This window comes from Zootoca vivipara, chromosome 3, assembly GCF_965207765.1.
Source record: "Zootoca vivipara chromosome 3, rZooViv2.hap1.1, whole genome shotgun sequence".
NCBI classification, from domain to species: Eukaryota; Metazoa; Chordata; class Lepidosauria; order Squamata; family Lacertidae; genus Zootoca; species Zootoca vivipara.
This window is the reverse complement of record NC_142586.1, coordinates 35,734,604-35,753,508: the sequence shown is the minus strand read 5'-3', so window position 1 is coordinate 35,753,508 and position 18,905 is coordinate 35,734,604. Positions and strand designations below refer to the sequence as shown.

The 18,905-nt window shown below is 43.3% G+C and overlaps 1 protein-coding gene across 1 annotated transcript in view; it reads right to left on the bottom strand.

Moving 5' to 3' along the window:
* The window catches only part of KCNQ5 (potassium voltage-gated channel subfamily Q member 5), a 276,747-nt gene that overhangs the window by 59,681 nt on the left and 198,161 nt on the right, over window positions 1–18,905 (bottom strand). Inside the window, exon 3 of the mRNA XM_035109615.3 lies at window positions 5,138–5,264. Within this exon, the coding sequence (XP_034965506.1) occupies window positions 5,138–5,264 (127 nt within the window). The remainder of the gene's footprint in view (window positions 1–5,137; window positions 5,265–18,905) is intronic.

Sequence of the window (18,905 nt, the reverse complement as noted above, 5' to 3'; positions counted from 1 at the left end):
GGCTGAGAGATACTGACCCCAAGAGCTTGCCAGGCAACATCAATAGCAACTCAGGCAGCCAGCCCTTCTCCTCCTGCACCTCTTTTTCCACAACAGGCACCCAGGAAGTAGAAAGATCAATTAGCAGTTCCCCTTGCAAGTTCTCCGGCACCTCCATTTTCTCATCCTCTTCGCCATCCTCTACAGCTGGTTCCCAGGGGTCAATCAGAAGCAGCTTCTTGGGGCGCTCTCTTCCACCACCACTTGCCCCCCGAGAGTAAGAGAGATATCAATCAGCAGCCCCTCTTCAGCTCCAGCCAGCTTGGTATCTTTTTCTTCCACCGCCGTCTCCTGGCATGGAGTCACGTTTTGATCTCCCTGGAGACTTCTCCCCCACACTTTCAGCGGCTGCACCTGCTGCTCATAGTCCTCTCGCATCCGCTCCCGTTGTTGCCTTTGGTGCTCATGCATCAGCTTCAACTGCTCAAGGACTGCTGTTATTTCTTCCTCCATTTTCGACTTCTAGGCCTTCTCTCCAGGAAACCCAGATCCCACTTCTGACACCAGTGTTACAAAAGCCCAGCGCTTGTCCCTCTCTCTGCCAAGCCGTGGCAAAAGTGCATGGGATCTCAGGCACCCACACGAGGTCTGTGTCCCTTTTGAGAGTAGAAGACACAGTGGAGACTGGGGTGCTTTAAGAAATAGGGTTTATTCACCTATTTATACCCTCAGTCTGCTTGGAGGGGGTCCGGATCTTACAGCATGGCCCAGAGCATTGCAGAAGTCCTTCCTTCACTCTTGCCCAGATGGATCTTCCCTTTCTTCTTCTCAGAAGCCAGAGCCCTCCCCCAGAGAAGTTACCCTGGCAACCTTCCAGATCTCCAATCTCTGGTCACACCTGGGACAAGGAGTTGTTGAAGACCCTTGCGACGAACCCCCTCGCCAACGTTGCCAATAGATTATGAGACTAAAGGGTACAGGGGTAAAGCAATCCCCACTCAATTCCTTACGTCTTAAAATAAACCCCTCAATTCTGGGCTTCTCAGTAAAGAGAGTCTAATTCCAGCTTTCGTGGCCTGATCTCACAAACACTCAGAGCTATTTGAATGAACAACCTCTTGCCTACAGAACAGGGACTCCCTCAACTCAGATCCTCACTGTATCAGTCTGCCATATCACCCTGGCAAACTTGTGGCACTCTAGGTTTTCACCATACTGCCCTTCCTGTGTGACTCTAGGACACAAACTATCCCCTTTTCCTTAGGTAAGTTTTGCCCTTTTCTGAGTCTCCACCTCTTTGAGTTTTAATACGCTGCTGGAAAAGCCAAGACGATACTCTTTGGCACAAAAAGAAGATGAATTTTATTTTATTGAGAACATTGGTTTTTCTTTTGTTAACGATGCATAAGTTTACAAGCTTAGTTACATTTATACATTAACTCTGTCAGACTTTAACTTCAAGTTATCCTAAGCCTAACCTAAACCACCACTATCCTGGCCCCACCATCTTCGTCACCACCCTCCCACTCTTCCAACTGCCAAAACGGTTATTCCCTCCTTTTTAAACCGGGCCACCGTCCCGCCTCCTAAAGATGCGCTGTCAGTTAAGCTGGAGGTGGATTAACTCTTTGTAATCCAGGGTGTAATAAATCTTCCATCCTGGGGCTAATCCGTTACAACCCTCAATGGCTATTGCAATGCTAACAGCTCTGCTCTTCCCTCAGCCAGCCCAGGAATCTCCTTGCAGTTTATAGTCTCCCTGCGTATCACAAAGAACCCCAAATCCTGGCATTTATTCATTTCTAGGGTTTACCCCAAATCTCTAGCAATATGAATTAAGCCCATGACTCCCCAATCTTAGCATTCCACTTTGGATCAGCCTTTGCACAGATACAAGAAGTCCTTCTGTTCATGGAAGGCCGCCTTATTAAAGGGGCTATCTGTCATCTAGTGGCTAATTCTGCTCATGGATTTCTGGACTGAACCCTCTGCGATTGCACACCAGCTACTAAGTGAGAGAGATATAACGTGGAAGACTGTAAATCGCCAAGGAAGGAAGTAGGCAGCAATTCAGCATGAGTGAAATTGATGCACTTATACATATGCTGCTCTTAGTTGGATTGTGGCCTAAGTGTGCAAATCAACAAAACATTTACTCCAGAATAATTTTGCTAAATTTAGTGGGACTACCCAGAAATCGAATGGTTATGGCTCTGCCTTCTTACAGTAACTAGTAACAGTTCAGAACACTAGCCAAAAAATTCAGACTTGAGCAAAAAATGGAATAAAAAAGGCTCATAAAGTACACATGGTATTTCAAAATCATGGTTCCTTACCTATAAATTATAATTGGGGTACAATCAAAGGTGCAGACTTAACTATCTCTTTCAGCAGAATTGCCAATTTCTCTCCCTGTTCTCAAATGCAGAAAACACGTTGATAGCAGCATTTTGCATCAGAAAATATGGCAAGGGAAAGAAACTCTGAGGTTGATTGTAAAGGCAGATCATCATTTTATTTTCCAAAGTGATTATAATGGAGGCATCATTGCCTATAGTGTGCCTGCTCACCCCACTGTTCTATCTGTTCACAGGTTTTACAGGAAATGTTTCAAAAACCTGTTTGATCAGAGATCATAACACACCCCATTTCTCACTCCCTCCCAACAACTGACCCTCCTTGATCCCCCCATTTTTGCACCCCCCTCCCAGAGCATTTCCACCACGACTACACTAATGAGATGTAGTACACACCCTCCACCATACTGAGAAAATCCCTTAATCCTTATTTTATCTTATTTTATTCTTTGGTAGATTTACCGTGGGAGGGGATCACGGAAAATTGCTTCCCTTCCCATTCCAGGAACAGAGCAATTCATGGGGCAAGGTCCTCAGCTCAATGATAGAACACATGCTTCAGATGCAAAAGATCCCAGGTTCAATACCTGACGTCTCTAGGTAGGGCTGGGAAGACCTCCTGTCTGAAACCCTGGAGAGCTGCTGCCTATCATCGCCAACAGTACTGAGCTAGATAGATAATGAAGACTGAGGTATATGGATCATGAATATTGCACTGGGTAGTTTGAATTGGTATAAGGCAGCTCCCTATGTTCTATGAAGATTAAAGCCAAATGAGAACCAATGCGACCAAGAGTGCTGATAGAGAGATTCCATTTCCCTGGTAAAATCTGGAATTTAAAGCCAATGAACCAAGAAGTCACAAATACTTGGGCTACTCACAGGCTGCTTGTGGAAATGAAATTATATACAATTTCATGTGCTATCTATGACATCAGTAATGGCAACTATTAATATTAATAATATTTAGATAAAAAATAACATTCCTCCCAATGAAGCCCTTGGCAGCAAACAATGAAGAAATAAGAGAAAAAAGCCCAGTTAAAGGCAAACCAAGTATCCTCACAACTAATAACTTAAAAATTGCCAGGAACAATATCCTTCAATCACCAAATGCCTGGGCGAACAGGGATTTTTTTTTTTAATGTTTTATTTCAAAAATGTAGAAACAACAACAAAATAGAGTTACACCTTGTAATTACCAACAGAAGCTAATGCATTTAACATACCTTTCTTCTTTATGTGTAGGTAAGCATATATGGAAGATCCACTGCAACTTGGGGATTTTCTGAATACTTCATCATAATATTACAGTACTTAGTCTCTTTTCCATAATCTGAGGAAAGGCTTTAATAAATGTTGATGTATATGTCCCTGATGTGTATATGATAAAAAAAATCATATCACACTATATATATAAAAAAATCAAATGTTTTTGCTTTAGCTTTTTATTTTGCCAAAACTTCAATGTCAAAAGTTCTGAAATTGTCCAAATGTTGTTTACTACCCTGAGAGCAGGCATCACCATAGATACTATTAATTCCTTAGATGCCACTTTCTCATTTTTTTCCTCCCAGACCTAATGCTGGTGTGACATATGGTATATAGTCTGATGGGGAGTATTTTGCCCCTGAAAAGTCCCCAAGCCAGAGGAGGAAACTGATCTGCGTAAACTGAACAAACATGAATTAATCTCCTTGAATTAATCTCTCTTGCATGACATTCATGTTTCCTGGGACATTTGATTCTGAAATATTCGCTCTATGGCTAGGCGAGGCTAAAAACAAAGTCGTGTGCCTTGCTTTGGTGCACTGCTTCAAAGCACTGAGTAGGGAGGGCTCTTTGCAAGGGACAAAGGACTTTACAAGAGCTCTCCTTGGCTCTTTGCAAGCTCCTTCAAGGGTCAGCTGGCTTCGGAGTTGCCTATGGGGAACTTCGTAGCATGGCCAATCCCAGAGTGTGGAAGTCCATGCCTATCAGCTAAAAGGTGCTGACTTCAAGCTCCACTTTCTGCTGGAATTGGCTGCACACTGGAGACCCCCATGGAAACACTGATCCCAGGTGGTTTGCTCTTTGTGCCAGTTCAGCAATCCTCTCTTGCCAATGCACAACCAGGAGCACACTTTAAAGCAGGACCTACTTTTACATTTGGGAGCCCATTTCTTTTATCATATATTGGTAGGGTGGTACTGTTCCTGCTGTGACTCACCTTGGATCAGGCTGTGTCCTGCTAGTGGGTCCCAACCCATAAGCTGAAGACCAACGTGATGTCAGATGCAGAGCAGGTGGGTGCGGTTTGGGGGGGAACGACCTCATAGGCCAAATATTTCTTGTAAACAGACGCTTTATTCCAGTCAAGTGGTATATAAATTTTGTTGAATAAAACAAATGCTGGGTTAAGTTAGGCCTGCAGAATGAAGGTTCCCTATGCCATCATTAAGAGATCATGGAAAACCAATAGAGTTGCATTCCCCTGTCTCTGATCAAAGCCATTGATCAGGGTGACCAAGACTGTTTTGGCGCTAAAATTGTGCCTGAAACCAGGCTGAGATGTGACCAGATAACCTGCTTCTTCCAGGTATACCTGCAGGCCACCATAATCTAGTTGACCAGATGCATATATTAATTCCAGAGCAATATCTTTTTCTTTTCTATTGGTAATTATGGACAATCCATGTACCCATCAAAGGCATAGCCAAATGTAATCTAGGATCTGAATTAAAATAATAGCCAATGCAGTCCTGCCCTTCTGTGACAATGCTGTAGTTCATAACAAGGTTAGCCATGGTTAAAAAACTTACCTATTACACAGAATGGTTTCCTTGCGAATCTCAGCCTTCCCTGCCATCCACGGTACCGACAACAGCAGCCAGCAGACCAGATGCGCATGATAAACTCCAAACCAAAGACAACAATCATGACAGACTCCTAAGGGGGGGGGGGGAATAAGAAATACAGCCAGTGAAGTCAACAGCACAGAAAACAGAAGCAAATACTTGTCAGTATTGGCTTAATTCAATTTCAAGCAGCTGAAATAAAATTGGGGTTTTGTAAAATCTAAAGGATTGCATTGCATGTGACATCAGAAGCTTTGAAAAAGATTGAATTTTCACATAACACAAGGCTGTAGGGAGAAGATTGCAAAAACAAAAAAACAAAAACAAAAAACAAACAAACAAAAACAACCTCCAAAACTCTCTACACATAGAAAAGTAGCTCCTCTGGGAGATGGCAAACCTGGAACATTTCTCTCTTACGTGCTTTTTGTTTTCTACGGACAGGTAGCACTTGCATGGGATTGTGCAGATTGTACTGTGTTGAACTGTCTTTTTCACCTCTACAACTAGCAGCAGCTTGAGGAGGAGCAATTTAAGGTGGGGAAATGGCATGGGGTGCATGTATTAGGATGAACCTTTTACCAACCACCATGGCCCATTTTAAAATTCTGCCTTCCCCCTACTTCTGCTTTTCATCAAATAAAAAGATGCCAGATTAGCCAAACATAAATCTCCAATGTCAAGTTGAAGCCATTTTTTCTTTCTCCAGAGAATTAAATATGGGATACTGCTGCAAAAGTCACTGCTTGCATGAACATCGCCCACCTCCAATTGTACAGTGGTCTCCGATCAAACAGGTTGTGGAGGCTTTTGCGGTGTTTCAAATCCCTGCAGAATTTGTTTGACAAGAGATGGTAGTGAAATGAAAGAAACTGATGCCTGGCCAGCCCTATAATTAGGCAAGACAAAGGAAGCAGCTTTAGGCAGCAAATTTTGGGGTATGGTTCAAGGAAAACACATATATTATTTATGTTATGTTTTTATCACCACAGATGGCACCATTTGGATGTTCTGCATTGGGAACCAGAGCTACTGGGGCTATCTCAGAGTTAGCAGCTACATTCAGATGATAGATTTTCCCACCTTCCAAACCACGGTTTGGAGGACTGGGAAAGTGGTGCCCTGCACTTCCTCTCTCCCTTGCATGCACTTCTTGGTTTGTGAAACCACAATTTGCTGTTTGCGCTTGAATCTTGCTGTCTTGGTTGGGAGGGTTTGGTCAAACCACTAGTTTGCTTTTTCAGATGTCATAACGGCAAACTGTAGTGCGGGTGAAGGGCGGAGGGAGTACGCCAGCCACATTCCTAGTCCTCCCCCTCCATGGGAAACTGTTATGCTATAGTGCCACCTTTAAATCACTTTAAAATTGTTGACTCTGAACTCAGCACCTATGCAACTGCCATTTGATGGAGACCTACTCCAATCAAGCCTGTTTCTGAAGCATTCTAAAACCATTTTTATTTGACCATGCTTTTGATGATCAGTGCAGGTAGGATTGTGTGTGTGTGTGTGTGTGTGTGTGACACACACAGTTACTTGCCCCAAGGCCTCACAATAGTCAGGGTCAGAACAAGTATATTGAAAACAGATGTACAGTGACACAACTTCCAACAGAAATCGGCTTCCAGGTTATCAGCATTGTGTTGGTTTGAAATGATTGAGGGTTCGTGAGCTAGCTTCAGCAGACAAAAGTACTTGAAAAAGCTTATTAAGCAGTTTGTCAAAGAAACAGAGGATAAGATTTATGTTTTATTTGGCAGGTGCAAACATTTCCATGTCCAGGATAAAGCTGTTCTGTATCAGGCGGCTAATTTGTTATCCTTACAGGATGGGGACTGCTGTAGGGCCACATTAGTAAGCAAGCATGAAAAATATATTAAGCACAGGAATTATCGGCAAAGAAAGTGGTGACCCACCTTTTATCCCCCTCCCCGCTCAATACATTACTCATGTTTTTACTCTGTAAGAAACCACACTTCCTTAATCAGTCAACTGAAGGGAGCCGTCTACTGCTAAACAGTCTACCTTTCACAAGCACCACTTCTTTGTTGATTAGAGGATAAAGACGACCAGCTAATTTATTAAAACATAGCTGTATAGCATTTTCCCGTCAAAGTGCTTTAAAGCCTACTTTGTGATGTGCTTGTAGTTTCTGAAGCTTCTGACGTTGGTTGGCTAAGCTCAGGGATGGAGACCATCCCTGTCCGTATAATCAAGCAGTACATAAATTTTACAAAATAAAATAAACATCAAGCTGAGGGGGGGGGGGAGAGACTGAATGCTGCCCAATAGGCCTCTCTACCTGACTCTCATAAATCTCCCCAGGCCACATCTCTTCTCCCAAACCTCACTCCTTTCTGGCTCTTCCAGTACTTTTGCCTGGTTGGAAAGTTTCCTTGAGCATTGACAATGCCTCTTGTTTGCATAGCTGGAGGTGGGGGGGGGGGGCTGTAGAAATGTCTCACATTTGTCTGGCTGGAATGTAGCCTACTCTACAGAGTTAAGACTCACATATATTGTCCCACCCATTTCGTTTGCCTGGTCCCACCTACATTTGGCACCCCCACAAGGGAATGCAGTCCACAGGTTGAAAAAGGTTCCCCCCTTGCTGGCTAAGCTGGAGCAAATAAGAGTCCAACTCACATTAAAAACTGTCCAGAATTCTCTGACGACATTACGCTGCTTTTGAAATCTCTGCATTGGAGACAGGAAATCGGAGCAAGGACACGTGCAAAGAAATCTAACAATGCACAGGAGGGACTGGATGTTATTGGAAAGAGAGAGAAAAGATTGCTGGAGGAAGTTGGGCAAAGCAGGCAATTGGCTAAAAATAGGGGCCTAAGGAAACTATGGCTCGTGGCGAGATAGAACTGAAGAAAGGAGATGTTAAGGAGAAAACAGAACCAAAGCAGAAACTCTCATGAGGCCCAGGAACAAATTGGAATGTGCACTATTGGCAGAAGGAAGTGAGCAAGCGAGGAAGGTTTGGAGAATTGGGATTAGAGAGTCCATGAGCTTCAGAGGGACTCAAAAATCACCCAGGCTTTCTGTTGCCTTTCAGCGACTCTGAAGCTCAGTGTGACCTCAGAGACGAGATACTGCCTTTGCCTGTCCAGTTAGAAGAGGAGTCTTGTTTTTGATGTTGTGCTCTGGGGGCCACAATTTTGGCAGGCTACCAAGTTCATTGGACTTTACTACACTACAGTGGTACCTCAGGTTAAGAACTTAATTCTTAACCTGAAATGATTCTTAACCTGTGGCGTGCTTTCGCTAATGGGGCCTCCCACTGGTGCGCGATTTCCGTTCTTATCCTGGGGCAAAGTTCTTAACCTGGAGCAACCACTTCCTGGTTAGCTGAGTTTGTAACCCAAAGCATCTGTAACCTGAAGCGTCTGTAACCCGAGGTACTACTGTACTTTGCAACTGCTGTCATTTTAGTGATGAGGTTCATAAACTTTACTAAACTGTTTATAGAAACTCTATAGGTTCCCATTCATGATAGATACAAAATAAGAAAAAGTCATTATCAAGTTCCTGGAAATGCTTTTTAAGAAGCCAAAGTAAACAACGCACATGATCGTTGAGAAGTTTCTTTTTAAAACTTGCACCCATTAGGCCAGCCTAAGCTATTTATATGGTAGTAATAACATCATATCTAGATGATTTATTAGATTAAGCAAATATATGGAAAATCACTAGAAATGGAATCTATCTAGCAGTAAATATTCTCAACAATATCTGACATGCCAAATGATCTTGTCATCTTCACTTGTAGGATCAGAATGAAACAAATATGACTGAAATGGATAAGTGACATGTTCACAGTGCCTAGGTAAAGGTAAAGGGACCCCTGGCCGTTAGGTCCAGTCGTGACCGACTCTGGGGTTGCGCGCTCATCTCGCATTATTGGCCGAGGGAGCCGGCGTATAGCTTCCAGGTCATGTGGCCAGCATGACAAAGCCGCTTCTGGCAAACCAGAGCAGCACATGGAAACGCCGTTTACCTTCCCGCTGTAGCGGTTCCTATTTATCTACTTGCATTTTGATGTGCTTTCGAACTGCTAGGTTGGCAGGAGCTGGGACCAAGCAACGGAAGCTCACCCCGTCACAGGGATTCGAACCGCCAACCTTCTGGTCAGCAAGCCCTAGGCTCAGTGGTTTAACCACAGCGCCACCTGGGTCCTTCTCACAGTGCCTACATTGAAGCAAATGGAATATATTCCAGCACATGGAATCCCAGTAAAATACCCTTTGTTGAAAGAGTCACTACACAGAAGCACAGAATCCTAGAATTAATCCTATAAAGGAAGTTTACATGCTCAATGTGTACTATCTGATTCGGAGTTTCATAGGTTCTCATATATACACCGTGTTTCTCCAAAAATAAGACACCGTCTTATATTTATTTTTCCTCAAAAAAACACACTATGGCTTATTTTCAGGGGATGTCTTAATTTTTTCCACCTCCTCCTGCCATGGCTGGCATTGCTGCTGTGCCTATCACTATGCCTTATTTTCGGGGTATGGCTTATATTCCTTGAATGCCTAAAAATCCTGCTACAGCTTATTTTATGGCTACGTCTTATTTTCGGAGAAACAGGGTATATACAGTATATGAGAAATTCTCATGTGAGCAATTTTCACCATTCATATAAGTGGAAGAGGCACCTTTTGAAAAGGTAGAATTTTTGCTCTGTCAAAATGAACAGGGACCCCCGTACAGAAAAGGAAAATGCTTTGGAGCTCCCGTGCTTCCAAGAAATAGCTAGATTTAAGGAGACTGTGCAAACAGCCACATGGGAAGAATCCTCTTCCATAGAAACGTATGAGTCAGTTTTAAATTCTAGTAAGAACACAGCATATATTTTATAATCCATGTAATAAACTACTAGGACATCTCAACCAGGAAAACTAAAAGTGAAATTACTCCCTAAATGCTTCCTACTGTTTGTTTTTTTCTTAGACTAATACCCAATATATTTGTAAAGAGTAAGAAACAGTGAACTCATATTTCTTTAGTATACTATTAGCATCCAGCCTTTCAGTTTAGGATGTATAATCTGTACTAATATTAGGACATATCCTTTGCAGAGCTTGCCACTAAGCAAATGTGTACTGAGCAAATGTATTGAGGAAATTCTTACTCAAGTCTGATACTGGTTTGTCTTAAGGTAGCCTGGACTTCCTTCTCTTGAGTATTTCTGACCATAGGATCTCAACCAGTAGTCCCTTAAGCTTTTTGAAATCAAGTGCAGAGTGCATATCTGACTACATTCAGATTTCTCTTGCATCTGAACCACTTCTTCCCAAGGTTCTTCCACCTTGTCGATCAGTTCCTCCCTCTTGGTGAGGACCAGATCCAAAATAGATGATCCATTTGCTGTTTCTTCCGCCTTCTGGGAAATTAAGTTGTCTGCAAGGCAATTGAAGAATTTGTTGGACCTTACATTCCAGGCAGAGTTTGAGTTCCATCAGATATTGGAACTAGGTTTTGAACTAAGCTAATTTGCATAAGCTAATTTGTATCAGGAAAAGTTCCGTTTTTACTGGAATATTTTCTGATGCCCTTGAGAGTGATCTAATTTAGCAAGTTTATTTCCTTTTGTAATTAGTAAACAAAACAAAAAACTTTGACATCACCAAGCTTGCCATTTATTATAGTTGTATTCGGCACCCACTCATTGTTACTCATGAGCATACAAAATTGACCCCCCCCCCATGTAAAGCACTGCAAAATCTTCCATTTTGGTTTTTTTTTCTGTGGAAAATTTTACACCATACATTGCTGAAACAGGGATCCTTCATGGAAATGGATGGGGCTCCCATGTAAGCATCAAGCATAAATGGAACCTTGGTTCTAAGTGATTGTGTTATCTTAAACTTGTGGGGCAAATCTAGCACTATTGTTTCTAATCAGACCATCCCAATTAAAGTAATCATGGAACTGTAGAACTGACATTAACTTATTTTAATCAGTGCTTGAGTAAGAAAAGGAAACGTCAGGCCAGCTAGTTCTCGATTATTATATAATTAGGTGTTTTATTTGCTAATTGAGCTTATTCTCATTTTATTACACTTCTGCATTTCAGTAACTAACTGTAGCTAGGTAATATGAGGGCTAAAAACTCTAATTGCTTTAATTGGAGGATTTGCACACAGGAGGTTTAAAACTGCAAATGGTAATTTTAATCAGTATGGGGGAAATTTAATTGGTAGGGTTAAGTGCAGTCCAGGTACTATATTATGTCTGGAATACTAGAACCGTGGTTCCCAACCTTTTTGGTATGGTAACCCACAACTCCAAATTTACTCCCTAGAGTGAGTCATTGATTTATTTTTTTTGTCACATGAATTTTTAGATCTTCAGTAGCAATCATTTTAACTGCCTTGCTGGGGTTTTTTGTTTTTGTTTTGCCTATTTCATAACCGTTATGTGACACATCCAAGCTAAAACCTATTTAACAGATTAATGTTAAGTAGTTAACATGTTAATTAATTGTTGAAATATTTATACAGTGGTACCTCGACTTACGAACGACTCGACAACTGAATTTTTTGACTTACGAATGGGGGTAATGGCCGCGCGCTTACGAATGTCTCGACATCTGAAAGAAAACCGCCGTGGTTTTAGATAGGGATTTTTCGACTTACGAATTTTTAGATAGGGTTGCTTCGACTTACGAATGTTTCCGTTTCCAATGCATTCCTATGGGAAATTGCATTTCCAATGGCATTTTTCGACTTACGAATTTTTCGACCTACGAAGGTGCCTTCGGAATGGATTAAATTCGTAAGTCGAGGCACCACTGTAGTACTTACCAAGTTATTCACAGGTTTCTTTTCATAGGAATGCAAGAACACTAATAACCTTATTGCAGGATATTGCTTCATAAACTACAAAAATTATTCTTAAAACTTAAAGCCGTGTTAAATACAGAAATTACGAATACTGTAATGTTAATAGTTTATTCATCCTAAAGTCTATGTTGGAAAGTATCAATGGGATGGCTAATCTTGGCTTTTGTCAATGAGTAGGCCAGTGTGTGGTTTGATGGCTGTTAGATATAGATCCTTAGATCCTTAGTTATAGATAGTGTGCCACTTAATTTTGTTCTCATGCCTGTCATTGCTGAAAAACCTGTCTCTTGTAGACGTGTACTACCAAATAGCAGCAGCTATCTGGGTATTGCTTCGTCAGCAAGCTCTGAAGGTCCTAACACATTGCAGTTCAATGCATTGTTGTTCTTTTTGCACAAATACAACATTGTGACATCAGTTGCAAATGGGTTTCACACCCAAACTTATCTGTTTCTTCAGCACAAAAGTAGTAGACAAACCACGACTAAGCAAACTTCACATCAGCCTTGGCTAAACTATTAACTAACCTTGGCAGCTGATCTGGTGACTGTTCGCCAAAAGATATTCCCTGTATGAGTACCTTGTGGTGAAGTGTCATTGGACCTGCCGCCATCCACCAGAGAGCGTCCCCCAAGTTTTTAAGGGCTTGTTCCGCAAGTGTCAGCACAGCATTCTAATATGCCAACCAAACGAAAAGTTGGAAGAGGTATTATTATACCAGTTAAGGATTAGAAGCAATATGGTAATTGTTTTGGATTTGCTTATAGTAAAACCCATGACTCACATGCGCAGGCTTCACAACCTACTTGCAGGTCACGACCCACAGGTCAGGCAGGCAACGCTGAACTAGAACACTGTACTAGGTGTGTTTCAAGCTAAGGTCAACTGTGAATGTAACATCACCCTCCAATTAATTAATGGAATTAACATCTTATATTAAGGCCACAACATTTATTCAGATAAGAACCTCCCAATTAATTTAGAGGGTGTTCCTGATTAACTTGACAACAGATTTGATTTGTTTTTAAAGTCAATATTTTAATTTTTCTAAGTAGCCCATATGGCAGGCTCCATCTTAGAAGATGTACGTAATATTCTTACGTGGGTCCCTAGTGCAACTACCCAAAGGGTTGCACAGCTTCCTGTTCACTGTGCACAACAACAGATGCCAAAGGAACAACTGAACAGTGGCTTCGTTAAACAGAGAATGAACAGGACCGGCTCTGAGGCCAGTTTACCCAGAACTGAAATGCTGGGGGGCTGAAACACAAACACAACACAAATCCTACCCACCAGCCCACAGGAGAAGCAATGGTTACAGTTTCTTTTAACCCTTTATACACCATATACCGCAGAAGGACGCATTCCTCCTTTTCTCACAAACAAGTGAGACAGTGCTTGATTTGAAACCTGTGTGCACCATGTAAAACAAGGTTTTGTTTTGTTTTGTTAGAACTGTGGCTTTATGACAGCCCTAAAACACTTTCCACACTCCTACATCTCTTTATATTGTTTTGAGTTGGCTTTGGATACAGGGGCGTACCCAGGATCAAAACTAGGGGGGGGCAAGGGGTGGGCCCAAGGCATGGGAGGGGAGGGGCAAGGGGCGGGGCCAAGGCACAGGAGGGGAGGTGTCACAAAGTGGGGATGTGGGTGGGGCTACAGAGCCCAGGTGAAACTGACTCCAGTCTAATAACACCAAAAGGGGAAATCCAGGGAAATAATAAGGAGGATCAGAGAAAGGTCAGGACAAGCAGCTATAAAAAGGGACATTCTCAATGAGCCTGCTGAGGACCAGCTGTGGTTACGCAAGAGCAAGGACAAGGCATATCCCATACTACGCACATGGGCACTCATATTATGAATGAACAGCATCCTTTGCCAGCCTGGCACCTTCCACGTGCTTTGGACCACAACTGCGCTGCCAGAGGCAGATGGGAGTTGTAGTCCAAAGCACACGGAGGGGAATCAGCTTAGCAAAGCCTGCTGTACAGAAATAAATTAAAGATTGCCTGCTTTTTCCTTATCCCATCTTTTGCCTTATCCCATTCTGGGCTGCATCAATAGGAGTATAGTATCTAGATCAAGGGAAGTAATAGTACCACTGTATTCTGCCCTGGTCAGACCTCACCTGGAGTACTGTGATTCTATGATTATATGAAAAGTATTGAGGGAATGGAGGAGGGGGGCAAACTGCAAGTTTTAATATTGTTCCATGCCACCCCAATATCCACAACAGTGAGATTCCAGGGGCCAAGGCACTTACCCAGGGTTCATATTTCCACAGTGGAGATAGTGGTGTCTTTATGATGTATTGCTTATTTACACATATTTATAAGCTGAGCCTACAATACAGGCGCTACATAATTATACTTTGTCCATAATAATTTTCACACAACCATCTTAAGAAATCAATCCATGCCTAGGTAAGCCTGTATAGGATAGCAGCCTGAAGCACAGAAACTATCTACAGCCGCTCCTTTCACTTGAACCCCTCACAGAAATCCTGTAGAGCTGGCCTGAAAGGGACCCCCAGGGTCATCTAGTCCAACCCTCCCGGTAATGCAGGAATCCTGCCCACAGCGAGACCGACCCCTTTCATACGTCCGGATTCCTGTAAGCCTAGCAAGCTGAATACACCAAGGTCCGGACTCTTCTGCCCTGCGAAATGCAACCCAATCGTCTGAATGGTGGACAATGTCAGCAAAACAAATAGGCAAGTTTGAAGACATGGCAAACAGTGGCAAAGTTCGTTATGAGAGGGAGATGGAAAGTTATATTCCTCCTAAAGGAGAGAAGAAGAAGTAAAAGGACTCCAATTCCCCCAAAAGTCCACCACCTGCTTTCTTCCTGTTTTGTTCTGAGCATCGCCCAAAGATAAAAAGCGACTGTTAGGGCAAAATTCTGGGTGCGAGAATGCTCAGCCACCCAGCTCATCAGGCAAGGGCCTGTGGTCGTTGCAGAGTATAAAAGGAAGGAGTCCAGCCACGATCCGGAGCAAACAGCAAGGTTTATTACTGCGCAGCAGGTTCAATGCCAGACTGAACACCATGAACAGGGCTGCAAGAACTTTTAAAAGTTCCCACCACCATCCCATAATGTACATCGAAAGCATCATACATACATCACTTGTGACAGGGTAAAACGTCAGAAAAGGGCAAGGGGCAAGGGGCATTAGCATACAGGTAAACAGGAGGTAAACAGGATTAACATAAGGTAACAATGCACGATGTCCCAGGACATTGTTAAGCAAGTACCAGTAAGTATCTGGGAGGGGATCCTTGAGTACCTGGCGGGGGGGGGGGCAATGGGTCCAGGTGTGAGTATTGCCTCTGGCTTCAGAGGGTTGGGAATGGCAGGAGATGGTACCTGAATGGATTATGGATATGCAGAGGAGCACCACCCTGGCTACCTGACCTCTTGCTTAAAGGATTATGGCTGTTCCCTGCATCCCTGAGAGCCCTTGGCCAGAGTAGCAAAAGGGGGTTTCATTTAGAAATAAAGATACACGGTATTCATTCATAAAGAAATATGGTTACATAGAGTCTCAGGCAACAGAGAAAGGGTAGGAAAGGGAGCCTTTATTACACAGGGCTTGATCTTGAGGGGGTTCGTGTTGGTGCAATACTAGAGTGGTGTTGTAGGATCAAATGGGGTCCCCTTGAGGGCATTTGTGCCAATCTTGATTCCCAAATGAAGCCTCGTTTGGGTGCCCCCCCTATAAAATTCCCTAACAGTGACCACCCAGGTTTTTCTATTGGTGAGACAGCAAAGAAACTAAAAACCGTAATACATAACAACATAAAAAATATCTGTTGTCAATGCCAACATACCATCGCTTCGAATGAAGCTACATGCAGACTCTTTATAGCAGGGGTGGCCAACTTCCAAGAGTTAAAAACTGGCAGTGATTGATCTACCTCCTTTTGGGGGTTCAGGTTGAGGTTGTTGAGCTTTTTTTTAGGAAGGAAAGCCATCCATGTTTTAGGGGGTTCAGGTCAAAGTTTAGCTTTTTTTTAGGAAGGAAAGCCCTGTTTTGGGGGCTTCAGGGCAAAGATGTAGAGCTTTTTTTAGGGGAGCCAAAGTTGCTGAGCTTCTTTGGGGGGAGCCAGTGATCTACCACAGACGTCCAGTGATCTATTAGTAGATCATGATCTACCTGTTGGACATGCCTGCTTTATAGCAATAAAGGGGTGCTGGCCCTTTAAGGCTGAAAGAGAAAACTGAGACATCCATGCCCACCCTTTCTAACACACATCTTTTAAGATCACATCACACAGTGGCTGCCCAAACAGCTTGGATGATAAAAGACACAAAGGAGGGAGGACAATTGGGAAAGATATAACACCATTGCATTCCCATGCCTTCCAAGCCTCCTTATGCAAAACCACCCAGTTAAAACGGAACTCCTTTCACACCTCATTATCGCTGGAGGTTTCATTAAACTGATAAAGATCCCCCCTCCCCAAGGACAAGAGTAAATGCTGTGGTGCCGACCATTTGCTACCTGAAACAAGGAAACAAATTGTATCTTAAATACTGGCACAGGAGCTTTGGAAGGCTCGCCCTGTCCAGCCTCCTCTCTTTGCGAGAGAGAGAGAGAGAGAGAGAGAGAGAGAGAGAGAGAGAGAGAGAGAGAGAGAGAGAGAGAGAGAGAGAGAGAGAGAGAGAGAGAGAGAGAGAGAGAGAGAGAGACTTCAATCCTTCAGCAGCCAGCTTCAAGTTCTCTCGCTCTCGCTCTCTTCCCCCCTCCCTCCCACCGAGATCCCTGGGAGGAACATCAGAGTGAGTGTGGTGTTTTACGTACAGTGTTTTAATCCACACCCCAGCTCTTCCAATTCTGGTTCTCCATTCCCCCCTCCTTGTTTGCTCTAGTAAGAGCAGCGGCAGAATGAGCTGAACGAGCGAAGGCTGTGGGGAGGCAGCCCGGGCGAGCTCCAGCAGGAGGGTGTTGCGCTCTCTCCCCTCCTCTCCCTCGCTGCGTCCTTTTGCTTCTAGAGAGGGGCAGCTGCCAGCTGGCTTCTAGAGTAGGGCAGCTGCCCTAACTTGCCCCATGGTGGGTACGCCCTTGTTTGGATACCGACGCACAACAATCTAGTGCAGAGCTTTCCAAATTGTGTGTCGCGACACGTGTTGGCTGCAGTGTGTGTGTTGCGCAAATACTCCCCGCACTCCTCCCGGGGGTGGAAATTGATTCAACCTCTGATTTGCTAGTAAAACTGAATTACTGTGTTGCAAAACAATGCATGTCTAAAAAGTCACTAACCTGAAAAGTTTGGAAAGCCCTGATCTAGTGTCTAGGCAGCTGTTGCCAGGTCTACGCTCTATGGAGCAGTTGCAACAACCGGGGACCATTCCCTTTCCACTAGTTTATGTGCCATCGCTCAACGGAGACTGCGCCTACATGGCAACTTCCTTTGTAATCCCATTTCAATCCCCTCCTGGTTCTAGAAGAATGATGCAGGAATGGTTGGGGAATCATCTGGCCAGTCACTTGCCTGATCTACCTCTTCTTCCTCTTTTTCCAACCCATCCTGTGCTCCACCCTTTAGCACTGAAGTTTCCCCTGCTTCCCACTCGTCTTCTGGCTGGAACAGTCCCCCCACAAATCACTGAACCCCCTCTCCTGAGTCAGACTCCAGCCCCCCTGAAGAATGACACTGAAGAATATCTGGAAAAGCTGATGGACATAAAAGTGGCTGCCACACACACACATCTCTTGAAAAGGGACTTTCATGGGTGGGAAGTGGTAGTTGAGTCCAATTTCCTGATGTTTGCGACATAACGTACAGATTTTATTCTCACTCCTTTGTTATGGCCAATGGATGATACAGTACCTGTGTATTTATTTGTGCCATCATGCATGGCATGAGTTGATGGGCTGCATACAGCTAAGCTCTACTTAGGGAAGAACTGAAGTTAGCTGAAGTTAGACTAATTTCAGTGGGACTGGATGATGGCTTTAGAGATCAATTACCAGTAAATATATTCTCCTGACGCCCACAGATTCTGGAAAGGAAATTTATGAACATGACTGTATGATCATATTCATCATCAACTCATATGTGTCTTTCTATTCAGCACTTCTGTTGATCTGATCTGAAATAGTGCTTACTCGACTTAATAATCAAACTGTATGTATATGAAAGAATTGACACCCACTGATTAAGAATTGACACCTACTGATTTCAGGAAACAATAACACATTTCTAAAGCTCCTAGAGCTCTTTTGCATATGAATATGTCATTGCTGCTTTGCTAAAGAAAGCTGTGGGATTTCACAAAGCAACATCATGGGAGGGGGAGTTCTTTTTAATTGTGGTGCTAAGTAATGTGCTAATAGAAATCAAAGAGGTGGTCCAAGATCAGATGCATTTAAGAATGTACTCAACTCTGCCACTGAAATCAATGGGACTTCTAAAGTACTAACTCTGGCTGGATTGTGTCCTTTGTGATTACTGTTATATTTCACATAGGCTATTGAAATGGCTTAAATTCCCTTGCTTCTCTGTTGGCTGAAACAATAAGTGCTTTCCTTTGGAAAGACATTAAAACTGCTAAAACTGTTGTTATTGTAGTTTCCTCATTAATTAACACCACTAATCATTAAAACTCTAAATAACCTTTGGTTAATTTGCAGAGTACATGCTGTGGCCATCAAATTCCCATAGTTTCAGTCTGTTACTCTAGAGCAGGCATGTCAAACCTGCGGCCCTCCAGATGTTTTGGACTACAACTCCCATCTTCCCCAACCACTGGTCCTGCTAGCTAGGGATCATGGGAGTTGTAGGCCAAAACATCTGGAGGGCCGCAGGTTTGACATGCCTGCTCTAGAGAATCAGAAGGCATATGGATAAAAAGTAGGGGGAGGGGGG